General features: G+C 40.5%; 1 protein-coding gene across 1 annotated transcript in view; it reads left to right on the top strand.

Annotated features, from left to right (window-relative positions):
• Nucleotides 1–15,104, top strand: part of SLC9A6 (solute carrier family 9 member A6) — a 36,173-nt gene that overhangs the window by 4,754 nt on the left and 16,315 nt on the right. The window contains exons 2-6 of the mRNA XM_077826023.1: nucleotides 4,153–4,352; nucleotides 4,718–4,795; nucleotides 5,865–5,941; nucleotides 7,775–7,887; nucleotides 10,713–10,818. Of these exons, the coding sequence (XP_077682149.1) occupies nucleotides 4,153–4,352; nucleotides 4,718–4,795; nucleotides 5,865–5,941; nucleotides 7,775–7,887; nucleotides 10,713–10,818 (574 nt within the window). The remainder of the gene's footprint in view (nucleotides 1–4,152; nucleotides 4,353–4,717; nucleotides 4,796–5,864; nucleotides 5,942–7,774; nucleotides 7,888–10,712; nucleotides 10,819–15,104) is intronic.

The following is a 15,104-nucleotide window of genomic DNA, read 5'->3' as shown; positions in this document are numbered from 1 at the left end:
TGAGGGGCTTAGGAGTATGGGCAGAGAGAGAGTTAGAGTTGAGCTAGAAGGAACAGTCAGGTTGTAACTTGTAACAAATCCTACTCTAAACAAGCCCTTACTAAGTATATGTTTAGGATTGAAAAGTAGCCTCCAGTATTTGATATTGTAGCTAGTATTAAATGTCTCTTATTTCAGTTTTCCTGTCAGTTGTTAGTTCTAATTGGCGTTGCAGTATTAGGTGCTTGTGATTGAGCTCATCAAGCTGGTAGCTATCGTATGGCAAATGTCCTCGACAAAACAAGTGGAAAACACTATCCAAAAGTTGTGATTTTTATGCATTAGCTTCTTGAGTGTTGTGCCCTATTTTCTCATTAATTTTAAAACAAAGGGAAGAAGGTTGTTTCCATTGATGTGCAAAAAAGGGTGTAACCCACTGATGAGTATGTTACAAGACCCCCGATTCACAGAGGATATGAGTTGATACAGCCCCAGCTAGAGAAACTTAGTTCTTTAGCTCAAGTGGTAGTAGCTCATGCTTTTATTTCTGGAAGTCCCTGGTCCGTCAGCCAAGATGGCAATTGCACCGTTTTTGCAGACTTCATTTTGACTCCACTTGTGTCTTGAGGTTGTCATCTTTGTTCTGCCATTACCCCTTATCCCATCCGAGGGTTGCTCTCCCTTCATTTTTAGAGGATGAGTCATGTAATTTGGATTCTAAACTAATCTGTAATGTGCTTTTTTTTCCCATCTGCACTTTCCTAAACTGAATTTAGAGAATCAATAGCAAAACGAATAACACCAAATACATACTATTTCAGTGGTTGCGTAGGAAAACCTGGACCATTCTCTGTCTCTATGGCTTTGGGGAAAATATTGGAGATTTGCCTCCTTTGAAGACTGATCACAAATGTGGAATTAGGAAAAATGAAGGCTAATCTCTTCAAGTGCTGTAGAGGCTGTTCGGACCCTGGTTGCTCAAAAGCGGCGAGCTAAAAACTGCACGAAGTAAACTACTTAAGCTTCATCTTCGCCTGTAAGTCCTCAGACTCTCAAGTAAATTGGGCTCAGTATTTCTGACCCATCAGAATTTGAGTTTGGGTACTGTGAAGCTGCTAACTAAGCATGGAGGATGCCAGCACAGGTGTAGCATATGTTGGGGCTGAAAACCTATCTGCTAATTCCATTAGAAAGCACTGATGTTTGATATCTTTCGGCTGCATCTCTTGCCAGTAAAACACAATGTTAGGGTTCAGCATGTTCATATTTTCACTGTAAATTATAATCTCTCTCTCTCTCTCTCTCTCAATGAGTTTGTATCTCTCTCATAAATTGTGCTGTAGGCTAAAGTCTGCCTGCAATAAAAGACGTAGGCACAGCAGTGAATTATTTCAGCACATTGGAAAACATCATTTTGATGGACTTTGTGCTTCACACAGATGCTTAAAACGAAGCTCTCACAACCCAGGCATCAAAAATCTAAGATCATTACAGCTGTGTTCATAGACAGCACATGATCTTAATTTTAAACCCTAGCTCAGAAATATTCAGAAACACTTAAAAAGCCTATGGGCTTCCACTGTTTGCTGAAAGGTAAATGTGATGAAAACACTTAGCTTTAGCATCTTGTTTCAAAATGATCTACTTAATCTACCATCCTCGCCGTTAAACTTTCCATGCCCTTTCTTCTCTGTGTCAGCAGGCTCCCCACCATCAATCTCCAGGCCAGATTTAGGGAGAGGTTTTTATAAGTGTTACCAAACTAAAACATTAAACCCTCTCTGATTGTGGCGTCACCAGAGTGGAGCTCCAAGCCAGCAATCTTTGCCTGAGATTTTATACTATTCCCAGCAATGGTAAGAAGTAGTAACACATATACATGGTACAGAGAGTGAGAGCTGACTGTGTGGCTCGAAAGCTTGTCTCTTTCACCAGCAGAAGTTGGTCCAGTAAAAGATATTCCTTCACCCACTTTGTATCTCTGAAATTTATTGCCATCTAGGGATTTATTCCTGGCACTTCAAACTAATGCTGTCTTGTAGCCACAAGATTTCTGTTGAGAGGGTCAGTTACACCTAAAACCAATGCAAGGCAAACAGAAAGGTGTGTCCCATGTTTCAGTATTCATCTTCAGTGTAACACTGGACCATTGTCAAAACAGATCTATTTTGGGCATAGCCACATTGTCCCTCCCTAATAGGTAAATCTGAATGACAAATCTGCATTTAAAAGTGAGGCTGTGTCACCCAGTGGTTCAGACCCAGGGTGCTTGAGCTCTCATTCTGGTGTTGATTTGTGTATATGTATATTTTTTTACATACTATTTAGTGATTCCATTTATAGTAAGGGGACTTATTTTTGCTCTTTAACATGCTGTCTTTCAGACTCTTCGCTCTGTTAACACACACAATATACAGTATCTTTAGGGCTCGGATGGTCGTCTTAGCAAACATTATAGGTTTATCCAGCGCTTTCTGTCTCCTGCTTTCCATGGAACCAGAAATTTATTTGGCAGGAAAATGCAAGGAGCAACAGGTGTTGAGGAATTTTAACTTAGAAGCCAGTCTTGTTAAGGTGCCCCTAAATTGTTCATGTGTGCACAGCGTCATGTACAGATCTGTTCGAGTTGGACTGAAAGCTGGACTGCAAAGTGCAGAAAGGCACCTGCTAGGAAACCAGCTTGATCAAATGAAGCACTGCTTTGCAAAGATTAAAAGACGTGGAGAAGCAGATGAAGAAAGACAAGATCCCTTAGAAATTCACAAAGCAAGGTGTCCTGTGGAGGGTATTATTAAGTCCTACCAGCTTCGAAATGTTAAAAATAATCCCTGAATGAATCTCCTGGGTTGTATTAAGGAGACTGAGACAAGGTTCACAGTTATTCTTACAGTTTCAAATATTCATGACAGTCCTAAAATCATCTCTTTCCAAGAAAATACATCCATTGTGCATACCAAGAAGAGCTTAACATCCCATACATCAGTCCAGTCAGATTTCTCTTTGTGTACTAGCTGTCGTGTACACTTGAAAAATCTGGATCAGGGCAAAAACCTAACAAGAACTTCTTTATTCTGGGAGCCCCTCTTATTAATTCTCAGTCACTTTGCTTTTGTGGGTTAAGCTGGGCCTTTCAGTATAACTTTAATACTGGTGAGTTTGTGCAATAAGTAGCTCTTTAATATCATCCTTATGCCAATGAAAAATTTGAAGACTCTTGTGTTCTTTGAGTGTTACGTAAACAATGAGTGTTTTCTCTATGAAAGGAATGCAGGGCCCTGTTCTTACTCTATGGCAAATATACCCCCCCATCCCCTATGAACCAGCTGAGTCAATAACCACTCCTGAACTGGCAGCAGCAGAATGCTAGGTGCTTTCTGATCAGCTGGTTTGCAGTATTGTGGTTTTAGTGCATGGGCCTGCGATTTGTATAGTGCCCTTTCTTTGCAATACAGTTGACTGGCCAGGCGAAGGGAGTCTTAAACTCAACTCTACAGCATTCCTCTTCCTCGTTTCCAGGTGCTACACTGCACTAAACACCTTCCTAATATGTTGGCAGGACTGAGTTCCACCTAGAATTCTAGTAGTGATACTGCCCTTTATTTTTATCAACCTAGAAGAGACCTTTTATCCTGGATAGATATCTTTCAATCCTCTAAAGCTTTTATGGTGCCCTAACATTGTAATACATATGTGTTCCTCACATTCTAAAAAGAATGCACAACAATCTCTGTGTATTTCCCCTCAGCAGTATAAGTATTTTATTCTTTTCTTTTATATAAATCTTTATAGTTTGGGAAGGCGTCATGGGAAATGGGGCAGTTTCTGTGAATGAACTGTTTATACATGGGAGTTTCCAGTCAGTGGGATGTATATGATTTGTCTGCCCACATCTGAGGTGTGTTTCCTGGATGTAGTAGTGGCTTCCTAAGAAATGCTAATTCTGTCCACCCTCGAGAGGCAGTGTGCTACCAATATGTGCATTCTGCAGGTCAGTATGCTAGGAAGAAGTTCTGATGAATTTTCTTTTTGAAAAGAGATTTGTGGTTTTACAGCTCTGAGAAGCTGGCAAGGAGCTAGCACAAATATAGAGTTTATCTTCCACATCTCCTGGTGGAATTTAGTTGGTTAATATTTACAGATGTTGCATGGCTAATGTTGTGTCTTTATTTCCAGGTGTGCTGATGGGCGTCATCCTTCGATATGGAATTCACGTTCCCAGCGACGTTAATAATGTGACCTTAAATTGCCAAGTGCAAACCAGTCCAGCTACTTTGTTAGTAAATGTTAGTGGGAAATATTATGAGTATACCCTGAAGGGGGAAATCAGCCCTCATGAACTTAATAACGTCCAAGATAATGAAATGCTGAGAAAGGTGAGCTGCTTAGCGTTTGGAAACTTTGCATGGCATAGCTCTTGGCAAATGTCCAAGACAGGATTGTTAAATGGGCCCAATCCTGTCCCCTTCGCAGTTGATAGGAGTTTTGTTCTCAGCTGCAGCAGGGGCAGGATTTGGCGCAAACTGTAAACCAGAACGTTTAATCTTACTACAGTAGCTAATTATATTGTAAAAGCTACAAATTAAAGGATTGCACTTCATATTACTCTTGTTAGTCTTGTAGCTTTCATGCCAAACTGTCTTGTCTGATTATATATAAAATATGCAACATATTCTGATTACTGTGATTTCTTTTGTCTCTTGAAATCTTAATTTCAACAGATTTTATTCTTTTTAAACAGGTGACTTTTGATCCTGAAGTGTTTTTCAATATCTTACTCCCTCCAATTATATTTTATGCAGGATACAGCTTAAAAAGGGTATGTGTCATTGCATTTCATTTTATTTGAAGGTCGTAGGTATTTAAAATTCTTGTAGCTCTGGAAGTACGGTAATACTGAACAATCGTCAGCACGCCTCATTTGCAGTGCACAGTCCTACGTTCTGTCTTAGTTATTTCTAGAGCGGTCATTGCCAGAGTGACTAAGCAAAGGTTCTCATGCTGTCCTATACTGTGATGTGTATATATACAGAAAAAGGAGAAAAGTTTAAAAAATATAATTGTTGCTTGTATAATCTTTATCTGAAATCTCCAGTTTTTGTTCAAATTTGCACTCAGATGTGAGGGTGCCTGTTTGCTTGATCCCTTGTAAAATTTCTGTCTATTTCCCTCCCCAAAATACACAAGTATAAAGGATCAGGTATGGGAGTTCTCGTAAAAAAGCAACAAAGACTGGGGAAATGGAAACTATAGCCATGTTAGAATATTGTGTATGGGTCAGAGCTTTCTCATGGGATCCAGAAGTTATTGAGGCAATTGTTACCAAGGCTTACAAAAAGCAGAGGTAGGGGAACTCAGCATTTTGGCCTGGGTCACTGAGGAGAACATAAGCTTCCTCAGGAGTTCCCCAGGAGGCAGCAGTTACAAACCATTTACAAGCACTTAAATCAAATTAGGTCACGGTGAAGCTTTTTTTGCAGGTTTGAAATAAGCGACAGGTTCCTTGTCCTAGCCAAATCTCTGAAGTGCTAATATGTAAGGAAGGAAACATGAGCCTGTTTGGCTCATGTAAAAGGAAATAATCCTTCCAGGCTTGGAAATCCCCCAGTCCTCAGCATCAGCAATCTGCTAAACAAGCTGCTAAAAGCAAACAATTAGATCATTTTGATTTATTTATTAGTAGTAGTATTGTGGTAGCACCTAGGGGCCAGATCATGGATCAAGGTGCTGTACAAACACACTTTGGTTGCCCCAAAGAATTTACAATCAAAGTATAAGATGAGATATTGACAACCCTTCCTTAATGTGTATGGTCTGAGGAACATACAAACCGTTTGAATGCAAAGCATCAGTACAGCTGTAATGCAGTGTGTTTTTTTCTCTTCTAGAGGCATTTCTTCAGAAACTTGGGGTCAATCCTAGCGTATGCTTTTCTTGGAACGGCTATCTCCTGTTTTGTGATAGGGTGAGTATTTGAAGTCCATCCACAGGTTTTGGCAATATAGAGGGCTTGTGCTCTGGTTGCTAGCTTGTGCCAACACTTCTATGGTGCTGTTACCTATGCTGGGTAGATTAAAGGTAGTATGGAGATGCCTACCCATTCTGTAATCACATCTTCGCTTGCAGGGTAGACCTATCCTTGATGTGGAGTAAGATAGAGAGATATGATTTGAGCACAGGACTTAGAGCTAGAACTCCCGTGTTCTAATCCCAGCTCTGACCAGATACTCAACCTCCCTGTCTCAGTTTCTTTAAAGGAGGAATTAATACTATTTGCCTACCTTTCAGAGCTGTTGAAGATCAATTAGGGTCTGACAAATATTATACTGTAGTTCTTGGTTTCTAGTTACTACTGTAATAAATAGAATATTGATATAAAAATATTAAATTGGGTTTAAAAGGTTTCCAGAGATTTTCACAGGTCTTTAAATACCAGATATTACTTATGAGACTGGATCAGTGAAAGACTTGGTAGATATAAGCATCAAGTGAGGCACTGGTATGAAATATAGAGGGCCACACAAACTGCATAGCGGTATTTAAAAAAACAACACCACCCCAAACACCTGAACTGTAACAGTGTCTAAACTGAAAACTTGGCCTAAGAGTAAGAGGTTTTTACAAGCGTCGTTTTAGTGTTAGCGGTAAAAAACCCTCCCCGAAGGATTAAGGGCTTCGGGAGTTGCTTCAGGAGCAGTACGGAATGCTGCTGTGCTGTGATTCATTCTTCTGGTCCTTGGTAGGGCACAATGCTACTAGGCTGGAGAAATGTAGCAGAAACCTACAAGATAATATCAACTTTTAAAAAATGAAATTACATATTTTAATTTTCTTTGCCTGAAAGATAGGGAAGTACCTCTGGGGTAGAAGGAGTTACTCTAAGTAACACAGGATTAGGCTATTGAAGTAATCAGTAGATTTTTTTTCTTCTTTCCAGGAATACCTTCCCTTTCCCCCACACATGCTGTGTTTGATCTAACCTGTGATTAGTGATGTGATGCCCTTTAGCTAGTAGGATACAATATGTGCATGTGTAGCAATAGCTGAAACAAATTTGTGTTTGAAAATGTCCCTTAGAATATTGCAAGAGAGCAGGAGAATTACTATGATGTGTTAAATTGGCAAGTTAATGGGGCTTGGGTTTGCTCCCGGATATTGTTGGTTATGCCATGCTATGATTCTATTTAGTATTATTCATTTATATAGACAGAGGGAACTAATTCTTATTCTAAGTAGTAAAAAGGTGAGAATTACATAGGGTTCTTTCAAGAGGAGATTATGGAAGATCAAAGCAACCTCAGCCTCCATCTAGACTTGTCTTAAAAAAAGAGAGAGAGAAAAAGAAAGAGGCTTGATACAAAGTCAGTGAAAGGTCATTACATTGACCAGTCATATAAAACATTGTAGAAATTAAACCACTTGTGAGATGGAGCAGGTGCGATGGTCTGTGTTACACATTCCACAAGCTGCTGACATATTTATCCTGTCAAACTGTGCTGTATTAAGTAGCTTTATGCACGGAGTAGTTCAGATGTTAAATCCATGTGCTGTTAACCACATATACAGCACTGTGTGTTGATTAAATGGGAGTTGAGGGCCCTTAGCGCTTTGCACACTTGCCCCCGTCGATGAACACAGCCCAGCCGGTCAAACTCTGCCGTTCTTGTTTAATATAAATAAAATCTTGTGTATTGAGGTAACTTTACGGGTTAAACCTGCAAATTCAAGCGAATTGCATTGTTAAAACAATATTCACATGCTTTTCAAATATCCAGCTATGTCTCTGCTTATTCAACAGTTCGCTCATGTACGGATGTGTAGCATTGATGAAAGTAACCGGGCAACTTGGAGGAGATTTTTACTTTACGGACTGTCTATTGTTTGGTGCCATAGTATCTGCTACTGACCCAGGTATATTGTGATCATTGTTTCTCCTCTCATGTTACCAAAGTATTGTTCTGTTTTGGGTTGGGGGAAGAGAGATGTGTGGCTTATGGCATCTTTCCCTGAGTTTTGGAGTTTAAGCAAATTATGACTCATTTTTAGCGGTAAAATTGATCTCCATCAAGAAAAATAATATTTGAATAATATATAAAAGCTGCCCCCCTCCAAAGCCTTGTCCTCACATTGACATCATTGGGAGGCTTTCTGTTGATTTTACTGGGGTTTTCATTCAGGCCTACAGTGAGTGTGGCAGATGTAAGCCCCTAGCACCTTATGCAAGCAATCAGTGCTGCTCAAAGTGTGTGAATTCAGGGTGTTTTCTTGGTATGTGCTAGACAATCTCTATCCTCAAAGTTTTGCATGGGTAGATTTTTTGGTCTTAATCTAAAATATGAACTGACTCTATCTAACCATAACAAGAACAATGGCGATTATTTAAAAACAAAAACGTATTCCAGCCTGCTGAGCTCTTTAGATGTACAAAGTGCTATACAAATGCTAAATGTTGTTATATTTGAATGCAACAAGGTTTTTTTTGCTTGTTAACTGTCTTCATCACATTTGTACTCATCAGTATAATCTAATCTAAGAACAAAGAGCAAAAATGTGCCTTTTTTTTTTTTTAAAGTAGTAGAACTTGAATTTCTTCCATTGGTGCCTTACATCTCTGCAAATTTGAGTAAATCCTTCAGGGGTCTGAGACACTGCAGCCTAGCTCTGCCTCCTAAGTTATAGCCGTTCTTATGTGTCTACATGGCATCTGGGAGGGCGCCTCTCAGGGTATGTCTACACTGCAAAGTTGTCGACAAAGCTTTTGTCTTTCACGGATACTTAATAAAGCCCCCCCACGAAAGACAAAAGTTTTGCAAAAGACACAAGTGGCAGTGTGAACGCAGCTTTGTCGGCAGGAGAGCGCTAACACCGCTCACAGGGCTGGAAGTATTTTGTCGGCAAAAGTGCTGACAAAGTACCGACAGAGTGTTTACACACGCTGACTTTTAGCGACAAAGCTGTGTCAACGCAGCCTTGTTGCTAAAAGCTGCGTGGTGTAGACAAGCCCTCAGTGCGGGTAGACAGACATTCGTTGGCTGTGCCTTAGTGCTCGACACTAAACATAGCAATGTGGCCACTGCGGCACAGGTGGGCTTATTCGGGGGGGCAGGCGGGATTGCATTCAGGTATGTAGCCTGTGCTGTTCTGGCCGTGCTGCTCTTTTTAGCAAGCCAGCTGGAGCTCGTGTCTACCTGTGCTGAGAAGCACCCTCCAAGATGTCATGTAGACATACCTGCGTAGACCTGTTTAAAAGCTGATATTGACATCCTGTGTTGTACAGACTGGGCAGATTTTGTGCATGTGCAATGCCTGTGTCTTTTGCTCAATCTGGACAATAAAATGAATGCCAATGGTTATTCTTGCCAGATGGCGTTTGATTCCTACTTCTGCATCTCACCCATCAATTACTTTCCTTTTAAAAAAAATAAAACAAAAAAAACCACCGCGGCACCCTAAAATAATAGTCCAAAGCATAACCTTTTAGTATAGAGTAACTGCATTGTTTTGGGTCGTTACTGTACAGTAGCGCAGTATTTTCCAATTTACTGTAAAAGTTGTGCCTGTACGCTTAACACAGTCAAGTGACACTGACAGTTACCCCTTCGTAGAACACTTTAAAATAGGGACTCAAATCCTTTCCCAGCTTCTCCCAGTGTCTTTTGTGTTGTCCGTTTGTTGAGACTGCTAATTCTTCTGGCCAGGAATTGTCTGTTCTGTGTCTTCTGCAGCGCCAAGCACACCGTCAGTGCTTAACAAATGATTCTCTTTATGGCCCCCATTCAGGAAAGCAGTTAAGCACGTGCTTATTTCCAACTGACTTCAGTGGGACTTAAACACGTGTTTAAAATGAAGTATCTGCATTAGCGGCTTTCTGGAATGGGCATGTTTTCTTGAACCGACCTGCTTTTGGTCATTGGGTCCTCTGCTGCTTCAGCCTGCATAAAATATTACGTGGATTTTAATCTCATGTCAATCAATGAATGCCTTTGTTTATGTGTAAGTGGGTTAAAGCCCCTTAAATATGCATATCTGAGTTTCTTGCCTTTCATATGGTAATTGTTTTAAAAGGGCTTTTAGAGCAATCACATTGCATTAGTCCAAGCCCATGTGACAAATGCCTCCATGTGACTTTGTGTGACACAAGAGCAAGGATTGCTGTGTATTACATCTTGCTTATTCTAGACATTCTTATGGTTCTCATGAAACTGACCGTAAAACTTGGTGCATTTTCATTACCAACTTGGAGTCAAACAGTTGCAGAAACAATAGATCAAATTCCAATCTCTATTATACTGCTGGAAAACCAGAGTAACTGAAGGCAGAATTTGGCCCATTGTTTTGTTGTTTCCAAAATTCTAACACGTACTGGCACTTTCCTTGATGTTGGTTCATATTGATATTAACCAGCACTTCTAGGATCTTTTGATAAAATCAGGACTACTCCGAGGTTAAGGTCGAATTAAAAAAGGCCTCCAACAGGGGATAACTCTGCGTTATACAGGGGAGAAACAGATCCTTCTTCTGTTTGTAAAAAATAACATAAACGGTAAAAAACACAAAGCTGAGAAGGCACAGGGCAGAGTAGCAAAGTCTGCATGAAGCATTGCTACACTGAAAAGCAGACTAGTAAAATGTGAAGGAAGGCAGAATTCTAGAAAGGCCAAGTTTGCTTTAATATATATCTACATAAAGGAAGTAATGGCACCTTTTAAATGTCTCTCTATTTTTCTATTTGTCAGTGACTGTTCTTGCCATATTCCATGAGCTTCAGGTTGATGTTGAGCTGTATGCCCTTCTCTTTGGCGAAAGCGTCCTCAATGATGCCGTTGCCATAGTGCTGTCTTCGTAAGTGTGTTCTGTTTTTTTAATTGTTATGTATGTCACATGTGAGACTTTAAAAATCACCTGGTCATGCATCAGAGAAAATAGAAATATCAATATTTATAATAATCAGAATTCATTACTAATCCTCCTAATACAATCCTCTGTATTAATCACCCTCTAATTAGCCTCACAATGAAAGACTGCTGCTGGGAATTGAAAGCAACACTGAGGCCATAATTACAGCTATTACAGTGCATGTTTTGGGGTTTTTTTTGCCTATTGAGTGAGTCAATAGGAAATCTTAACACCCACCTGTAATGTGAAAAAGGAACAACACGTCTGCTCTTTTGCTGCGGGATCCTGCTAATGCCACTTACCGGTGAGATCACTCTCAAATAATTCTCCACCCACACACACTTGCTTTTCCTCTAGTGGAAATATTTGGGAAAGCAGTTGCTTCCTTTCACCTTCCACCTGCGATTGCATTGAGAAGAAGATAGTCGTTGCAACTGTAGTTAATATCTGGACCAAGAGCACCAGTGCCAGAAATTCAGTGTCTCCCTAAATCAAGTGGATGCTTTCAAACTTTTCTGCATCTGTAACATAGTTTTCCTGCATATTCATTGTGTTTGTTGTCATGGAAGTTTTGTTTTGAAATATACAGTATTTGTGATCATGGCAGATTCTTTTATGGTTAAAATTAATGCAGAAAATAATTTAGATCTTCTGAAATATTTGAGAACCCAGATTTGATAATTGTTCACATTTTAATTACAGTTTGTGGACCAACCCTGCACCTCATATCTGAGCAGTACTTACTAATTTGAATAGCCTATTGACATCGCTACGACTATTTGTATTAATCTCTCTTTGTTTTTATATTGGGTCCATCACCAGAGTATGTAAGTGTTGCATGATCCAGCCATGTGTAAGATGTGTCCCAGCATAAAACTGAACATGAAAGGTGTGTGTTGCAAGGTTCTGGGTGAGAGTAGGTGGATATGTTGCACATCACGATGAAATTCAGGGCTGGTCTACACACCCACTTGCCTATGTGAACCTAAATAACTAAATCAATTGTAATTCATCCCTTTTGTTGCAAGTTCTGTGTGTGGAGACTCATATCTCAGATTATGAGCATCCTCTTCTCATTAAATTAAATTGAAATAAAACAGTCTTATTCAGAAATCAGAGCATTCACTTGTACAACTTGCACCAGAATAAAAATGGTGTGAGCTACAACCCATTGCGTTATTTTGGTGCAAGTTTGTGTGTAGCCCTCCCCTTGAAATGGGGAGGAGTGACAAAGGTAGGAGTGTTTTAAGTGACCTAATACACATCCCCTTAGCAATAGTCCTGTAACCACGCTTAACAGATAGAAACACACTTTTAAAAATATACCGTAGGGTTGTAAGTATAGAGTGCATTACTGTAACTAGTTGATTACATTGAAGACCTAAATATATAATCTACAAGGATTTCTCTTTATGTGGATTTGATTCATACCAGTTGCTCAGAGCGTACTGACCAGGGTTACCTACCTTTATTAAGTTAGCTACGGAAATCTCTTCCTTGACACAGAAAAATGAACTAATTTTTAAGTGCAACAGGAGAGTCAACTCTCAGTCTTGCTTGTTGTTGGAGATAATTACTGTGCTAGGAGTCCAAAGTGCTGATTTGTTGTCTCCCTTTACTGGGGTAGTTTCTGAATATTTAACAAAAAAGAAAAAGGCAAGACTTTGGAGACTGCTTAGGTGAAATTTGGGATTTGCACGTAGGCTTAGATCCTGCCTGCCCCAGCATCTCCAGGACAGCTTTCCCCCTCTGAGGGTTTGTCTATACTACAAGTGCTACCGTGGTACAGCTACAATGCTGCAGTTGTGCTGCTGTAGCATAGTGTGGATGCTTCCTACAGCGATGGAAGGGGTTGTCCCATTGCTGTAATTAATCCAGCTCTCTGAGAGGCACTAGCTAGCTGTGGACGGAAGAATTCTTTAGTCGACTTAGCAGCTTCTACGCTGGGGGTTTGGTTGGCTTAAGTTTGTCACTCAGGAGTGTGACTTTTTCCGGACCCCTGAGTGATGTAGCTAGGTCGACCAAAGTTGAAGTGTAGTAAAACCATTTCCAATCTCCCCTCAGGGGAATGAGTTGAATAGTTAGCTGTGTTGTGGTGCGTTTGCATTACCTACTTCGATTTCAGTCATTTCTTGCCTGAAAGGTGCTTTGTAAAAGCAAATTCTATTCTGCTCTCACTTTCCTATTATCAGCAGCCACTGAAGTTAGACGTTTTAAAATCATCCAGTCTGCATACCTTGCATCCAGGTGTTTTGAAAGAGCCAATGAAGAAGCTCTCAGACCATTAATACTCATTTTCAATAAGTCTTGGAGCACAAGGAAGTTCCAAAGGACTAGAAGACAGCTAATGTTGTGCCAATATTTAAAAGGCGTAAACAGGCTGACCTGGGTAATTACAGGCCTGTCAACCTGATATCAATCCCAGGCAAAATAATGGAATGGCTGCTATGGGACTTGATTAATCAAGAATTAAAGGAGAGGGTAATATTGAATGCCAGTCAGCATAGGTTTATGGGTTTTATCTTTTTTTTGATGGGAGTGTAAGGTTGGTCGCTAAAGGTAATAGTGTGGATGTAAGATAGACTTCTGCATGGCATTTGACTTGGTACTGCACAACATTTTGATTCAGGAACTAGAACACATCAACACATCACCCATTAATGGATTAAAAACTGGCTAACTGATAGGGCTCAAAATGTAATTGTAAAGGGAAAATCATACCGAGCAGTTGTGTCTGTAGTGCGGTCCCGCAGGGATCAGTTCTTGGCCATACTCCATCTAGCATGCCAATGACTTGGAAGAGGATATAAAATCACGACTGGTAAAGTCTGCAGATAACACAAAGATCGGGAGGTGGTAAATAATGAAGAGGGCAGGTCACTGATACAGAGCGAGCTGGGCACAAGCAAACAATACATGTTTCAGTATACCCAAATGTAAGGTCATATATCTAGGAACAAAGAATGCAGCCCATGCTTACGGAATGAGAGACTGTCCTGGGAAGCAGTGGCTCTGAAAACGATTTGGGTGTCATAGGGGATAATCAGCTGAACATGAGCTCCCAGTGTGATGCTGTGTCCAAAGGGGCTAATGCAGTCCTTGGATGCATAAACAGGGGACATTGAGTAGGAGGAGAGAAGTTATATTATCTCTTTGTTTGGCACTGGTGCAATCACTGCTGGAATACTGTGTGCAGCTATGGTGTTCCCAAATCAAGAGGGATGTTGAAAAATTGGAGAGGGCTCAGAGAAGATCCACAAGAATGATTAAAGGATTGGAGAACACTTTATAGCGAGAGACTTACAGAGCTCAGCCTGCTTAGCTTGTAAAAGAGAAGGTTAAGGCGTGACTTGATCAGTCTATAAGTAACTACAAGGGGAACAAAAGTTTGGTAATAGAGGGCTCTTCGGTCTAGCAGAGGAACAAGATCCAGTGGCTGGAAGCTGAAACTAGACAAATTCACACTAGAAATGAGCAAATTTTTAACAATGAAAGTAATTAACCACTGGCCCAACGTAGCAGGAGTGGTGATGGATTCTCCAACTCCGGACGTTTTAAAATCAAGACTGGATGTTTTTAAAAAGCGCTGCTTTAGTCCAACCACAGCTATTGGACTTGAAGCAGGAATTAATGCAGGGAAGTCCTATGGCCAATGTTATGCATGAGGTCAGACAAGATACAATCTGGCCTTAAAATCTATGCCTTCAGGGACAGCAAATGACAGTAGAGATAGTATGTTTGACTTGTATGTGCCCATCTCCATGTTGTCTGGGCATCGTAGATAGATGCAGCATCCTGTTAAGTTAAACTTCACACAGTGGGCATCACAAACAGCCCTCCTTCATGTACCCCTCCCATGCCGCCAAACAATTTTAAATGAACTAATAATCATTCACAGCTTAGTGTCCAAAAAGGTGGCTTGCACCAGGATGAGGAGAGTGTCACTAAATTTGGGATATTGCATATCATCAGAAGGAGCAAGTTTCGCAGTTGCGAGCCTCCCTAGAAACTTCTCATGGCCAGTCCCCAAAAGTGAACATTTGGGCTTGTTGGTAAATGTGCGTTGGCTGTTCCCAGGTGTCATGGTGCTCTTTAGGGAGATAGGGTCCAAGAGAAGGTGGGTCATAAGGGGCACTATAGTTTAGAATCAGTACCTTGAATTGTACCCAGAACAGATGGGAAACCAGCATAGTTCACAGAGCACAGGTGTAATATGCTCTCACTACCCACTC

The sequence above is a fragment of the Eretmochelys imbricata genome, chromosome 9, assembly GCF_965152235.1.
Source record: "Eretmochelys imbricata isolate rEreImb1 chromosome 9, rEreImb1.hap1, whole genome shotgun sequence".
NCBI lineage: Eukaryota > Metazoa > Chordata > Testudines > Cheloniidae > Eretmochelys > Eretmochelys imbricata.
The sequence above is the reverse complement of the archived record's forward strand: the minus strand, read 5'-3'. Positions and strand labels throughout refer to the sequence as shown.